This window comes from Ovis canadensis, chromosome 4 (assembly GCF_042477335.2).
Source record: "Ovis canadensis isolate MfBH-ARS-UI-01 breed Bighorn chromosome 4, ARS-UI_OviCan_v2, whole genome shotgun sequence".
Lineage (NCBI taxonomy): Eukaryota > Metazoa > Chordata > Mammalia > Artiodactyla > Bovidae > Ovis > Ovis canadensis.
Genome location: NC_091248.1, coordinates 84,675,550 through 84,691,042, shown reverse-complemented (window position 1 = coordinate 84,691,042; position 15,493 = coordinate 84,675,550). Strand labels below are relative to the sequence as shown.

At 47.8% G+C, this 15,493-nt stretch overlaps 1 protein-coding gene and 1 long non-coding RNA gene across 4 annotated transcripts in view; one reads left to right on the top strand and one right to left on the bottom strand.

Annotated features, from left to right (window-relative positions):
* Positions 1–251: 251 nt before the first annotated feature.
* On the bottom strand, positions 252–7,577 carry LOC138439399 (uncharacterized). 2 transcript variants are annotated; one of them, XR_011256717.1, is made up of 3 exons: positions 7,425–7,577; positions 4,714–4,865; positions 252–1,095 (listed from the first exon to the last, which is right to left on the bottom strand). It is a non-coding gene; the product is annotated as an uncharacterized lncRNA (long non-coding RNA). The 2 variants fall into 2 exon arrangements; XR_011256716.1 differs by having other exon boundaries at positions 7,399–7,564.
* Positions 7,578–7,596: 19 nt separating this feature from the next.
* The window catches only part of NFE2L3 (NFE2 like bZIP transcription factor 3), a 32,442-nt gene continuing 24,545 nt past the window's right edge, over positions 7,597–15,493 (top strand). The window contains exons 1-2 of one of the 2 annotated variants that reach the window (XM_069588139.1): positions 7,652–7,728; positions 7,815–8,490. In XM_069588139.1, the coding sequence (XP_069444240.1) occupies positions 7,915–8,490 (576 nt within the window). In that variant the 5' untranslated portion in view covers positions 7,652–7,728; positions 7,815–7,914. Of the gene's footprint in view, positions 8,491–15,493 lie in introns of both variants that reach the window. The other variant, XM_069588138.1, reaches the window with a different exon arrangement.

The following is a 15,493-nucleotide window of genomic DNA, read 5'->3' as shown; positions in this document are numbered from 1 at the left end:
AAGACTTTGAGACACTCAAGATGAGAAGGGAGCTTCAAAACCTGTCCAGTTCAATTTCTGACTGTGCAGGCAAGAGGCACAGTGTCCAGAAGATACAGGTGCCCTTTCCAAGATGATTTGCTTGGGGCAAGTTAGGATTAAACTGAAGAATCCCAAACTCTCCCCACATATGTACCATAGGCTATGATCAATCTGATCAGGCAGTTCTTTTTTTCTTATTAGTTTTATTGATGTAAAGTCAATTTACAATGTTTTGTTAATTTATGCTATACAACAAAGTGATTCAGTTATATATGTACATTCTTTTTTATATTGTTTTCCATTATGGTTTATCCCAGGATATTGAATATAGTTTCCTATGCTGCACAGTAGGAGCTTATTGTTTATCCATTCTATATATAATAGTTTGCATCTGCTAACTCCAAACTCCCAATCCAATGCTAAGTTCCCATAGTTTACATCTACTAATCCCAAACTCCCAATGCCAAGTTCCCCTTGGCAACTACAAGCCTGTTCTCCATGTCTGTGAGTCTGTTTCATAGTCTCCTTCTGTGTCCCATTTTCGATTCCACATATAAGTGATATCATATAATATGTCTTTCTCAGTCTGACTTACTTCACTCAGTGTGATCATGTCTAGGTCCAACCATATTGTTTCAGGCAGCATTTCCTAAATACTCAGACTGTCGGTATGAAGTGCTGCTCTACTTTGAACAAACCATTTTGGTTTTACATTTGTATGTTAATTCGCTATGAGTGGCTAAAATAATATTTTTAGTCAAAAAGAACTAGATGCCCAGTAGTACTGAATAAATGGTTTCTGAATGAGTAGAATACAAAAATCAGACCAAGGGGCAGCAGCTCACCAGATGTGCCAAAGACAGATATCCACCCTCTCCACCCTGGTCTTGGGAAGACCATTAGCCCCATCTTCCAGCCTCCTTTGCACTGAGGTGAGGCCATGTGGCTGAGTTCTGGACAATGACATGTGAGCGGAAGTCATGGGGGCCACTTCCAGGCTTGGCCCATAAAGTCCTCCCAACCGGGCTTGATCTTCACTCTATCTGCCAGCTGAATGGAGAGAAGGCTGAGGACCTAAAGGAGGATAGAGCCAATGAGAAGAGGGCCTGTGTCCTCAAATGACCTCAAAGAGCACAGACTTTCCCTATTGTAAACCCCTTTCTGGACTGTGAAATAAAGCAAACTTTCACTGGGTTAGGTCACTGAGTCTGGGGGTTGTTCATGATAGTGGTTAGCCACCCTGACTAGGTTTGTGTGACTGGTTAGGCAGAACAGGCCCATAATAGTTTAGGGATCCACCATTCATAGACAGGACCAAGGTTGGCTACAGGACCAAGGCTGGCTATTTCCCTTTGCTGTCACGTGTCTCTATTGCAAACTGTTGTAGATTTCTCATTCCCTGCTGGCTGGCCTCACTCCAGTGTTTTGTAGACCTCTTTTCCTAATTCCCTTTGTGTCCCTGCAATCCCTTTACACACACACACACACACACACACACACACACACACACACCGCAACTGCAAACTCTGGAACCTTAACCTGACTTTTAAGAATTCCAATTCACATACAGAGACAAGGTGTGGGGGTGGGGGAGCAGCAAAGCTACTTAGCTTGTTGAGTTTCCGGCATAAGCCTGGCCTTACACAAGCGTACTTCTCACAGGAGGAGACTTAGGTGCCCAGATCAGTGGCAGCATTTTGCCCCGTTCACATCCTGCTTCCCTAATAGGACTGTAAGCTCTTGTCCTCCCCTACTTTGTATCCCAGTGACTGTCACCAATGGGTGCCTACTGTGTTGCTGATAGTAATTGCGGCTGACATGGACGAATAGGAGTCAAAACAGTGTAGGGATCACCAAAGAGCCACACCACACAGGCTGCTGTGAAAACAGGGCTGGTTATTTTTGTGTAAAAGATCAAAAAGGACAGAGCAATGTACTGAGAGACAAAACAGGACTTCATTTCCCTTGAAACTTTGCAGAGAAGATAAGACGTGAGCAGATATTACACCTTCAGAAGCCGTGGGAAGAACGTGGTGATTGAGAAAGGGCATCCTCTCCTGCAGGAAGAGGAGGATGAGTCAGGAGTAAACAAGGAACAGCACAGAGGCAGTGTGGACTGTGGTGGAAAGTGGAGAGCTTGAATTCTCACTCTAGCATTGACCAAGGGCATGTCCATGGTCACGACCCTGAAACTCAGGTTCCTTGTCTAGACCATACAAAATGGAGGTAGTGCCTACTTCATAGAGTTGCTGTGAGGAGTAAATGAGCTCCTGCCTGGAAAGATCCCAGAAGAGCGGGGTTCAGTCCATCGCAGCTCCTCTAATGAAAGCCGTGTGTGCCCATGGCTCACAGATGGTGATCATCACCATCCCAATGTCCAAAGCAACTTTCAGAAGATTATAGACTAACAAGAGAGCAAGAATAAAGTTCCTCTTCATGAAGTATCATTGATTCATCAAGACTGGTAGATATTAGACTGCAAATCAGGTCATTCATGAACGTATTTTGCAGAAGCCTTTGGCAAAATGTCTCAACTATTGCAGACTCATTTAAATTCCTGTGACTATGCCTGTTACGAAGCTAGCTATACTTAATAGCTATCTTAAGAGCTTAATAGAATAGCTATCTAATTCCTCCTAGATAATATGATTTATATCTTAATTTATATCTTAGATTTTAAATATGCTATTAATCCTGGAAATTGTTTTTCTTAACCCTGGAATTTTTACCACGAATTTATATTTCTTGTGGCTCATATGAGCAGAAATTTTCTAAAAGAAGGATACAAGGTTTTGACCAGTTCTCTTTCCTACTAATTTTGGATAAAGAAATTGCCATGAGAAAAAATACTTGTGTTCACCTCACACCAGAAATCTTTCAGTGATCTCTTTCATGTCAAGTTGTAATCTTATATTTATAGGAGTAAGCCAGATTATTGCATGAAGGGCTCAGAATGTACTACTGTAATGTTATTAATTCACAGTCATTAATTATTCATGGCATATTTCACTAACCATACTACACAGTTGCAGTTGCATTTTTAGATTTTCCTTCCACTTGTCTGATGTTCTCTTCTGACACAGATTGTGTTAGTTAATGAGACTATGTAACAAATTACCCCACAATTGAGTGGCTTGAAACAATATTTATTATCTTAGAGTCATTTCTGAGTCAGAATCTATGTGCAGCTTACATCTTTAGACTTGGGGATCTTTCACAACGCTGTGATCAAGGAGTTGGCTAGGGCTATCATCATCTCAAACCTCAAGCATGGAAAGACCTGCTTTAAGCTTGTTCAAGTGGCTGTGGCAGGCCTCGGGTCTTCACTGGCTGTTGGCTGAAGATACCAGTGCCTTTCCATGTTAGCTTCTTCTTTTTTTTAAATTTCTTAATAGGAGGATACTTGTTTTACAATGTTGAGTTGGTTTCCACCTCACAACGACACAAATCAGCAATTATTATATATATAACCCCTCTGTCTTGAGCCTCCCTAACCCCTTCCATCATACCCCTCTAGGTCGTCAGAGAACATCAGGCTGGGCTCCCCTGTGTTACACAGCAGCTTCCCACTAGCAATCAATTCTGCACAGCCACATGAGCTTCTATATAGGGCTACTCTCCAAGAGAGAGAGCAAGAGATGCACAGAGAAGGTAAGTGCTGTGGTCTGAATGCTTGTGTTCCGCCCAAATCCATGTGTTGACACCTAGCCGCTAAGGTGATGGTATTCGAAAGTGGGGCCTTTGGAAGGTGATTAGGTGATGAGCCCCCTTAAGGAAGATGTTGAGGGGTTTCCTTGGTGGTTCAGTGGTAATGAGTTCTTTTGCCAATGCGGTTAGATCCCTGGCCTGGGAAAATCCCACATGCCACAGGGCAACTAAGCCCGCACATCATAACTACTGAACCTGTGCTCGAGCCCCAGGGAACTGCAACTACTAAGCCGCCAAGCCACAACTACTGAAGCCCGAGAGCCCTCGGGCCCATGCTCTGCAACAAGAGAAGGCACCGCAATGAGAAACGAAAAGGAACCCCCAATCGCCACAACCAGAGAAGAGACCACAAAGAAAGGAAGACCCAGCACAGCCAAAAATAAATTAATTTTTAAAAAGCCACTGAGAAAGGGCTTTTTAAAAGCCTCCCTTGTCCCTTCCACTCTGTGAAGATACAAGAAGCTAGCTGTCTGCAACCCAGACGAGGCCTCTCACCAGACTAACCATGCTGGCACCTTGACCTTGTACTTTCAGCTTCCAGAACTGCAAGCAATAAACTTCTGCTGCTTATAAGTTACCCAGTTCTTGTTATAGCAGCCCAAACAGACTAGGATAGTAAGCAAGATATAAGACACAGTCTTTTTATAACCTAATCTTGGAAATGACATTGCATCACTTTGGCCATACTCTATTTGTCAGAAGCAAGTAACCAGGATCAGCCCACAGCTGAGGACAGGAAGTCATTTCAGAACCTGTCTGCCTCACAAGAATGCATTTAAAGCAGTGCTTATCAAACTAATCCTGGTGATAGATCAGCTTTCTTTCCCCTGTTATAGGTCAGTACTTTTGTACAGTAAAAAAATTCATTTCTAGAAAAATTAAACAACTACAGTATAGAAAAGCGAACCTATTGATCATGGCTTGGTTGTTACAACAATGTCAAAAGACTGTAAACATTTCTAAACATTCAATTCTATTACTTACCTCATCTGGACCAGAAACAAATAGTTTATGGACTAATCTCAGTTATAGACCATCCTTTGAGTGGCACTGGTTTAAGGATCTGAATAAACACAGATGGCTTTTCAAGTCAGCGATTCATACTTTTCATTTGGCTATTCCTGGGAAGAGGGATTCTAGAAAAAAAATTTAAAAAAACCCTGAAAAACAAACAAACCCATTCTCCACTCTCTCTGACTTCCTAAAAATGGGATCTTTTGTTATGTTGAAGGTCAAAGGCATGTAGGATTGATTATGAGTCCCCTGTTTAATATTTGGCTTCAAGGTCCTTTCTGTGCCTGCATTCTCACCAGTCTGTAAGCCACAGATTTGAATTGCACGGTCTGACTCAACATTAAAAAAACTAAGATCATGGCATCTGGTCCCATCACTTTATAGCAAATAGAAGGGGAAAAAGTGGAAGCAGTGACAGATTTTATTTTCTTTGGCTCCAAAATCACTGCAGACAGTGACTGCAGCCATGAAATTAAAAGACCCTTGATCCTTGGAAGGAAAGCTATGACAAACCTAGACAGTGTATTAAGAAGTAGAGATATCACTTTGCCAACAAAGGTCCATATAGTCAAAGCTATGGTTTTTTCAATAATCATGTAAGGATGTGAGAACTGGACCATAAAGAAGGCCGAGTGCTGAAGAATTAATGCTTTTGAATTGTGGTGCTAGAGAAGACTCTTGAGTGTCCCTTGGACCATGAGATCAAATCAGTCAATCCTAAAGGAAATTAACCCTGAATATTCATTGGAAGGACTGATGCTGAAGCTGAAAGTCCAATATTTTGGCTACCTGATTTGAAGAGTCAACTCACTGGAAAAGACCCAAATGCTGGGAAAGATGAAGGCAAAAGAAGGGGCAGCAGAGGATGAGATGGTTAATAGCATCACCAACTCAATGGACACGAATCTGAGCAAACTCTGGAAGAGAGTAAAGAACAGAGGAGCCTGATGTGCTGAGGTCCGTGGGGTCTCAAAGATTCAGATACAACTTAGTGACTGAACAAGTCTGACAGATACTATGATTATCAGCTCACATTTTAAAGGTGAGGAGTCAGCCCCTTCCCCAACTATATCAGAAAGTTTGAAAGTCCTTCCTGTTGTTCATCTATTGGGATCCTTCAAAACACATCTCAAGTGTAAAAGATTCAATTCAACTGAAAAAAAATATGTTTTGAGTACTGACTGCAAGTTTCTGGGACATACTACCTTGAAGAAGGTACTACCTCTGTTCTCACCTGGTTTACGGTACTTACTTTATGGTCACTTACATCTCTAAAATATTTAGGCATTTGAGAACATTCTTTCACTCCCCAATGAGACCATTAACTTACAGAGCAAAAGTACTTCATTTCCTATCCTTCACAACATCAGGCAGTTCAGTGGGTCCTCAGAAAACACTGAGCTAGATGTCTGAATTCAGCAGTGTTAAGCCCAGAACCTGAATCCCTGTCCAGGGACTAAGTGTCCCAAATCTCACTAACCTGGCAGAGCATCTCTCTTCCAGCCTTTTCACACCTGATAACCCACTCTCCAGGGCTTAAAGTAGAAGCCAACTTTTCAGAAGTCTGCTTCTGCTCCCCTAGTTCTCATAGAGCAAACTGGCATCTGATGTGGAGTTCTCATTACATTAGCCCCAAGACAGAGGAGAAAACCAGGTGGAGGAAAGAACCTTTAAAAGCAAGTCTTGCTCAATTTCTTACACAACTGCCAACCCTCAGCTGGGTATGCCCACTCTATCCCTCCCTCCCCCCCTCCCCAGGAAGGGAGTGAGTTAGCAAAACTTACAATGGTAAGGCCCAGTGCTGAGCACAAAGGTAAGCCAAACAGGTTTGTTTGTTTTTTTTTTGCCCTCAAGAATGTATAATGGACAAATCAGGTCAATTTCAACTACAGTGCAAAGTGAAATGTGCCAAGTGTTGCAATGTTGGCATACAGAGAAATCATTGTGGGAGAACAGATGGGGGAAGAGAATTCCAAATAGTGAAAATTCAACGGATATATCTTTGGGTTAAGCCTCGGAAAATGGGTAATACAAATGATGGGTAACACTCAGAGGCCACTTCCTATCTACCCAGTGCTGTGGCTGGTGGTATACACACCTCATTTAGGGGTCACAACACGTATCCCGAGGCGTGCTCTCATTAGTCCCACTTCACAGTGAGGAAACAGGTACTGAGAGTGACCAATGTGTGCAAGGTCCAAGCTAGTAAGCAGTAGAGGGGGATTTGGATGCATACAGAGTAAGGATGGAGCACTAGCGCTCTTAACTCTCACTTAAGGAGCAAAGGAGATGGTGAGGGAAGGCCTAGCCTCTGGCAGGGCAAGCCGGGGGAAGCGGGAGGGAACAGATAACAGTTCTGTTTGATCTTTATGGCAACTTTGGAATCTATATGTCAAACTCTCGGCTTTACAATACATCGCCTGATCTCCCCACAGCCTATTGAACAGTACTTTTATCCCCATTTTACAGATAAGAAAACTGAGGCACAGAGAAGTAACCTTTCAAGGTCACACGACTGGTAGTGGTGCTGGGATCTGAACCTACTGGGCCAGCTCAGTGTATTCACGTGGGTGGAAGCCCTCTGCATGCCGCCCAGTGCCCCAACTTCCCGCTCCCCCCCACCTCAGTCTATACATCCTGTCCCTTCCTACCCACCTTTACCCTGGACCCCCTACTCCCACCTCGCGGTTTCAGCCATAGCCGCTCAGCCGACCACCACAGGGTTGAAGGCCACTTCGCGCCCAGAACTACTTCTGCTCCCAGGAAGCTTTGCGTTCCCCGGGCATAAAGAGCCTTTGAGCGCGGGGGCCCCGCCCCGCGCGGGCCCCTCCCACGGGCGCCGGCCCTGGGCTGCCATGGGCGTGTCCCCGGCGGCGGCGCCCGCGGCCCGGGGCGGAGCTTGGCTACAGCTCGGAGCTGCGAGGCAGCCCGAGAGGGCGATCTCCGGCCGCAGGTGGCTCCTCCTCCGCCACTCCACAGCCGCAGGTACCCGGCCGGCTGCGGTGGAACCTCCTTTGTACCCCGCTGCGCGTCCAGGTCCATTGTTTCGCCGCTCTGTCTCTTCCGGACAGGTGCCGGCGGCGCGCGGGGCCCGCACGTGCCAGAGCCGCGCGGCCTGAGCGCAGGGATCCGCGGGCGCCCGCCTGGGCGTCCTCGGGCGCGCGGCGGGGGATGAAGTACTTGAAGCCGTGGTGGTCGGACGGCGGCAGCCTTCTTCACCTCACCATCCTGCTGAGCTTGGCGGAGCTCCGCCTGGACCTGGACCTAGACCTCTACCTGCTGTTCCCGCCGCGCACTCTGCTTGGAGATGAGCTGCTGCTCCGGAACGGCCAGACGAGCCACATCTCTGCGCTCAGTCCTTTCCCGGCCTCGGGAGGGTGGGGGCGCGCCGAACTGCTGCACCCCAAGTGCTGGGAGCGGGACCCCGCGGCGCCGCCAGAGGGCCGGCTGCTCCGGGAGGTGCGCGCGCTGGGGGTCCCCTTTATCCCCAGCATCCGAGTGGACGCGTGGCTGGTGCACAGTGTGGCTGCAGGCGACGCCGACGGGGCGCACGCGCTGCTCGGCACCGCAGCCGCCTCGTCTGCCGGGGGAGTGGGTGCAGGCGTGGACGGCGTTAGCCAGGCTGCGCCGGCTGGCGGCGGGGGTCCGCGAGCGGTTCAGAGTAGCCCGTTGGTCGCCGAGGAGGAGGAGAAGGCACCCGCGGAACCGACGGCTCAAGTGTCGGACGCCGGCGGACACGCGAGCGAGGTAACAGGAGAGCGGCACGCGAGCGGGTGCTGGGGGACCTGGCCGGGAGCCCTGGTTGTGGCGGGCGGGGGTAGGGGGGGCGGCACGCCTGCGCACCTCCACCCGTCGCCCCCGGGCGGGTGGGGTTTGCAGGTTTGCGGAAAACTGTGAGCCTCTCCTTTTTGTGAATTCGACCGAAGAAGGCTTAGTGCTGTCGCTATGGCTCTTAGGAACCAAGTAGGAAGTCATCAGTTAGGTTATAAAGAACACCTGTCCTATGTTTGACGGCCATCAAGAGCAGTAGTTCGGGGGTGGAGAGGGCGGACAGTATGCTGGAAATTTTCTGGCCCATTGTGTTCGTTTAGTACCTCGTGTAAAATGACGTATCTTTTTCCGGAACCGAAGGCGGCCTTGGACCGTGTATCCGGGAGGATACACGTTTCTCTTAACCGCGCTCCCGGCCCAATGTGCTCACCTCCTTCGGATTTGTACCCATTGCAGTTCGTTTTTTAATGCTTCTCTGGATTGAGGGGCTGTGGTCAGTGTCCACTCCGAGGCCCGCAGACAGACCGGTCTGCTCGTACTTAACGATTCTTCACACCTCCCCCCAGAACTTGTGTAACCCCTTAGCATAAAGAACACGGGTAGCCTGACAGTCACCTAGTGACTAACAAGTTTCCTTTGGTTCGTAGGTTCAAACCTTTCAGTTTAACTTCCTTTTAAAACAAAGTTCACCAGAATCTGTTGACTGAAGTGTCTGGTGCTCCCAACGGCGAGTTGGTGTCTGCAGACACAGCATAGCAATTACCAAAAAATCGGCTTATCCAAAGTTCCCTCCAAAGGGACCTCTGTAATTGGCCTAAACCTCAGTGTTAGCAATTGGTATTGATCAGCAAGAGTTCCTTGGACGTTGTTTTTGTGGAGTGCAATCTTATGCAAAACGGAGCCAGACTGGTTTGTTTGCTGCTCTTCAGAATTGCCCTGTTTGTGTAGGCAGTTGCCAGACGAGCTTCTCCGCCCTCTCCTAGAGGGGTCATTGTGCCCAAGTGCCGGGTGATTCAGTGTTAAATGTATCCGATCCCTGCCTCTTCCTGGGACCGGAACTAATGGGATGGGGGTGGGGGAGCCTCGGTGGGCTCCGAATAAACGGAGGGTAGGAGTGGGTAGGTCCTTTCCCCTCGGTCCTCCAGTCTCCACCCTGGGGGGTGGTCTCACCTGAATCCCTCCCCGTGCAGGGGTGGAGCGTTCTGTGCCGCTCCCTTTCCGGATTCCGTGCCACCCAGGGATGAAACCCAGTGTTGGATGCTGTCCCAGATGGCACCCTGCCCCCATCACCGCTCAGTGCCAGCCGGCCTGCGAAGTGTGTGAGGACCTGGAGGCATAGGAGGCTGCTCTTCAAGGACTTCGCTCCCCTGCCCAGGCTCTCCTGGTTGATAGCTCTTTAGACCAGCAAGGCTGCCATGGGGGAAAGCTCTGGGGACCTAGGCAGAGCCAGACCTTGGATGCCCTGAGCCCAGATTTCCTAAGGAAGAGGGTGAGGTTCACCCTGGTGTCACCTCCCCCAGCTGACATGTGTGGACCTGCGGGCCTGTGGTGGCTGCTGGGATGACCTGGTTTTGTTCATTCTGGCGATAATTAGCTGTGGAGCACCTTACAGTTTTCACAGTCAGTTCACCTGCATTGGTAACACCTTTTACATGCCCCTTGTGAGGTCCACGGGCCAGGCATCCTTATATGCAATTCATACTTGGAAAATAGAGATCCAGTGAGGTTGAGGGGCTTGGCTAAACCAGCACAATTAGTACCAGAAGTGGATCTAGGCCCCAAGCCCCCCTGACTCCCAGGCTGGCACATTAAGCATCTCCACTGCACTTTTCTGTGCAAGCGTGCAGCTGGAATGGGCATTACCCCCATTCCTGACCCCAGCACCACTGCTCTCCACTGCTGGATTGACTTTAAAAAGCAAATTGTACCATCAGTAATGCTGAAGTTAACAGTTGGAAACCGTGACTCCGGAGAAAATGGGCTGAAAAAAACAAACAGCCCTGGTTTTTGCAATCAGCAAACGTGGGTTTGGGGGCATCACATAATGTGCCCTCATATGGACCACCGTAACCCCTCAGGCCTCAGTGTCTCATCTGTTGAGTGGGGGAGTAATGCTTCTCTCGGGTGCCGTGCCCAGTAAGTGGGAAAAGCATGTGTGAAGTGCCAGCCTAGTGCCTGGGATGTGATTGTTTTCTTCTTTTGCCTCCATCCTCAACACACCCTCCTTAACCGGTCCCCACTCAAACATTTTGTCTTGTTTGTCTCTGTGTCTAGCTTGATTGGTTGTCTGTTAAGGAGGTGGGGTGGGTTTGAGCCAGACTGCCTGGTTTGAGATCCCAGTTACACCATGCATTGCTCTGTGACCTTGGGCCATTTCTGAATCTATCTGTGCTTTATTCTCACCTGCACGATAGGAATAATATAGGTGCCTACTGCAGAGGGTTGTTGTGAGAATTAAACATTCATACCATGGAATAGGCTTAGAACTGTGCCTGTCCCATCTTAAATGCTCAAGGTTAACATCAAAGAGAGGGAGTGCTGTGATATAAGAACATCTTAAGTTTGTTATAGATAATTATGGTGGCTTACATTTGAGTTGTAGGAGATGCTGGTTTTATAGTATAACTTTCCATAGTTTTTGTACATGTGCAAAAATATTTTGGAGTAGGGGATTTTCCAACTATCAAAAGAAGTACAGCTTTGGTTTCATTTCTTAGTGAGGCTAATCATTAGTTGCAAACAGTATGTGGAATTCCCCAGGGCAGACGAGCTTCCTTTCCTGACCACAACCATTCACTCACAACTTATGAGGCACATGTTCTTCAAAGTCATGCACTGGTTAAACAAAGAAATCAACGGTAGTTGCAGAATTGAATGTGTGAGCATATTTGAAGATGGGGTGACTACTTACAGCCAGCAGCCGTATTTCAGAGAGCTGTTGCCACTTTAAAACTGAGAGGGCTTGTGGTCATCTTGATGCGGTTTCATGCCGTGGGACAGATGGGGACCTTCTGCTGGGTTGAGGGGTCCAGCAGGACCTCTGACCTTTGGAGTTGGTTTCTTCAGGTCACAGGAAGAATCTGATACAGTCAATATTTGCTTCTAAGAGTACATAAATGGAAGAGAAAGCAGGTCCTTGATTGTTAAAATGAAAGTTGGTTTCTGTTTCAAAATCAAAGATAGTCCCTGATGCCTGGGCAGTTAGAGATAGATGAAATTTCAAACACTTGCCTGTTTTCAACTTACAACCATGATACAGAAATAGTCTTTTGTGGAATGATATGCATTGCAGTACAGCGTTTCACAGTAGACTTTTTACTTACTAAAATATGCAGTGAAGATGCACCTGTGATCTTCTGGGAAGGAATAGCATGGGTCACTGTATTAGTGTTGTTGCTGTTTAGTTCCTCAGTCGTGTCCGACTCTTTGCTGCCCTATGGACTGAAGCCTGCCAGGCCCCTATGTCCATGGGATTTCCTAGAATACTGGAGTGGGTTGCCATTTCCTTCTTCAGGGGATCTTCCTGACCCAGGGATTGAGCCCACGTCTCCTGCATTGGCAGAGGGATTCTTTGCCCCTGAGCCACCTGGGAAGCCCATTAGTATCCTAGGGCTGCTGCGACAAAGTAACATGAACCAGGAGACTTAACAGAAATTTACTGTCTCACAGTTCTGGAGGGAAAAAGGTGGAGAGAGGGTCTCAGCAGTTCTGAGGTTCCAGGCTGTGACGGTGAGGCTGAAGGTTGTGAGGGAGAGGTTCCAGGCCTCGCTCCTGGTTTCTGGTCATTTGCTGAGTCTTCGGCAGCCCTTGCTTTTTACTGCATCAGCCCAGTCTCTGCCTTCTTCACATGGCGTTGTCCCTGTACGCATGCCTGTAGCCAGATTTACCTCTTTATAGGAAAGTATAAAGTACTGTATTCCCTCTGTATACCAGTCATATAGGATTAGGGGCCCACCTTCTCATCCTAACCAATTGCATCAGCAATGGCTCAGTTTCCAAATAAGGTCACATTCTGGGGTACTGAGGGTTATGACTTCGAGCACATCAGTTTTGACGGACTCAGTTCAATCCGTTATGCGGTCACCATCTCCCATTTCTGGGAACTCTTGGGGGTGTTCCACTTGGTTACCAACGAGGTACCAGTTGTTGAAAGTCCACGGTGTCTAGAAGCAGCTGGACTACGTGTGGGACCATTTGCAACAAGACTTGGTGTAAGTTCTTGAGCAAAGCTGGTTTTTGGCTGGCTTGTTGTGCCACAACCCCAAGGAACCCCAGACTTCTTCCAGTCAGCCTTTGACCTAAAGTGGTAGGTTACAGAGACATCATCTCTACAGTGTGTGAGTCTCCCCTTCGCTCACCCTGCTTCTCAGCTCCACCCGGAATTGGAGCGCAGGGCCCAGGCCTGCCCCTGTGGGCGACTCAGGCAGGCTGCTCTCGTGGTCAGTGTGCTGGCCCTGGAGCCTCACTGCTGACTGGTTATATGATCCGGAACACACTTGTTAACCTCCCTGTTCCTTGGTTCCCTTATCTGTGAAATGGGTTGGTAAGAGTCCCTTCAGGAAGATTAAAGAGATCACATGCGTTCTTTGGGGTTGGCACTTGGTAAGCCCTCCATGTTAGCAGCTGCTGTTAACTCAGTGGGGGCTGGAGGTGCTCCAGTGCCCCTTCCTAACTTAGTCCTCTGTGCTTTGTTGCCACATACAGGTCTCCAGCGCATGCCTTGTTCTTTTCCCGTTTTCATCTGGGAAGTCCCCCAGGGCTCCTCATTGCCTGCCAGTTTGCTGTTTTGTTATTCAAGGCTCCCCATCTGATGCAGCTCCCTGTTCTGAGTTCATCTCTCCAGCTGGCCCACCCCTGTAGCCTACTTGGCTACTTTGACTTTCTCCCTTCCTCTTCCCCAAATAGCCGGTTCTTTCCTGCCTTTGACTCGGTTACCTTTGCCCAGAATGCATCCTTTCATTTCTTTCAAGTCTTTTGCTGTTACCTCAAGCATTTCCTGTTCTTTCCTTTGTGCCCTACTGCATTTTGTGACATTTCTTCTATGGGACTTGCGTTCTCTACTTTGAACTGTAGTGCCTTAAGTGTGGAAACTGGGTCTTCACTCTAATGTGCAAGTGGCACCCAGGGACAGGATTAGGAGCAGAAGCCCGTTCAATCAGCGTGTGTTGAGCTCCTCATTCATCCTCCACGTTGACTCTGCAGAGCTTCTCAGGTGCTGAGAGCTCACATGTCTTGAGACCTTCCAGGCCAGAGTCCCAACTACAGATATACGAAATATACGAAGTCTTGATGGGCTATTTGACTGCTTAATGCTGATTTGAGTGGATGGGGCAGTGGAAAGTAGACTTTCAGGTTGGCATATAATTAATCAGGTGGTGAAACTCAGGATTGCCTAAAGTATGATCTTGCCCAGAATAGACAGGTTACTGTTCTTAAGTGCTGAGGTAGACTATGCTGCCCCCTCCAACACCCACTAAAAAATTGAAACATAAAAACAAGCTTCTTGCATTTGTGGTAGCCTTTCGATATAAATAGTTTATTCTCAAAATCTAATTAAAGATGTACAGTAATATTCAAATACACTTCTGGGCAGCTGAAGCAGGCTGAGGCTCCGGTACACACCTGGGTGGTTTTTGGTTGAGTTGCAGGTGGTGGTTGGCAGATCATGGTCAGTGTTGTAGAGGCAAGGAAGGCATGGCCTTTTGTGATTGTGTGTGTGTGCCTTTTGTGATGTGTGTGTGTGTGCCTTTTGTGGGTGTGTGTGTGTGCGTGCTAAGTAGCTCCAGTCGTGACCAACTCTTCATGACCCATGGACTGTAGCCCTCCAGGCTCCTCTGTCCATGGGATCTTCAGGCAAGAATACTGGAGTGGGTTACCATGTCCTCTTCCAGGCGATCTTCCCAACCCAGGGATCAAACCCATGTTTCCTGATGCAGGTTTGAGGCAAAATTTCTTCCCCAGGGAGACTTTAGTTTTGTTCCATTTTGTCCTGAAAGACTTTCAGTTGATTGGATGAGGCCCACTTGGATTATCAAAGACACTCTCTTTCACTCAGTCACCTAGTTGGGGGCCATTGTTACCCACATCTGCACAGTACCTCAGTACCTTCACAGCAACACTAGGTTAGCATCTGATGGAATTCTGGATCCTGTAGCTTGGCCACACTGACATGTAAAACCAGTCATCACCCCAACCCAGCTCCATCTCTTCCTGGGCAACCTCCATGAGGCTTGGTGTCCAAATTGTAAAAGAATATTAACTTCTTTCCAGAAAAGTTCCTTGAGCATTAAATCATACTGTATGTTAAAGGGCAAGTGCAGGTTTTAGCATAGTAATAGATATTCAGCAAGTGATTTGCTCTCATTGCTCCAGAGCTGGGGAATGTTGAACTCCCAGGAAACCCCTGACATATGGAGGAAATGGTGGATGACTGCGAGGTCTTGCAGGAGGCCTTGGGCTTGTTGAGGAGGCAGAACCCTTAAGCTCATCTGAAAAAAGAGCTGCTTAGACTGAGTGACTTAGCAGCAGCAGCAGCAGCCTTACTTTAGAGCTGGGTTTCTCATCCCAGTGACTGTGTCAATTACCTGGTTGCTTGATACAATGTAAATTTCATGGCCCACCTGAGACTGGCTGAATCAGAACCTCTCAGATGGGGCTTGGGATGGGTCTGCAGTTTCTCAGACTTCCACATGATTCTTCTGCCACCCCATCTTGATCTTAGCCATGGTTTTACTGCCTCAGGGCTTTTTGATGCCCAGCAATGTAGGAATGGAAGGAGGAGGGGGGTGGGTGGGGGCGGTGCCTGGTTGAAAACTATCCTTCTGAATTTAAAGCCCAAAAGAGCTCATAGACTTAGCCAAAGTTACCTGCTTGAGCAGCAGGACCTGGGCTAGAGCCCTGGTTTGCCAGGTGTTGTTTTAAAGTTAAAGCTTGACCTGTCTAGTTCCTTGCTGGGGATGAGAAACTAACTTGCAAAAAT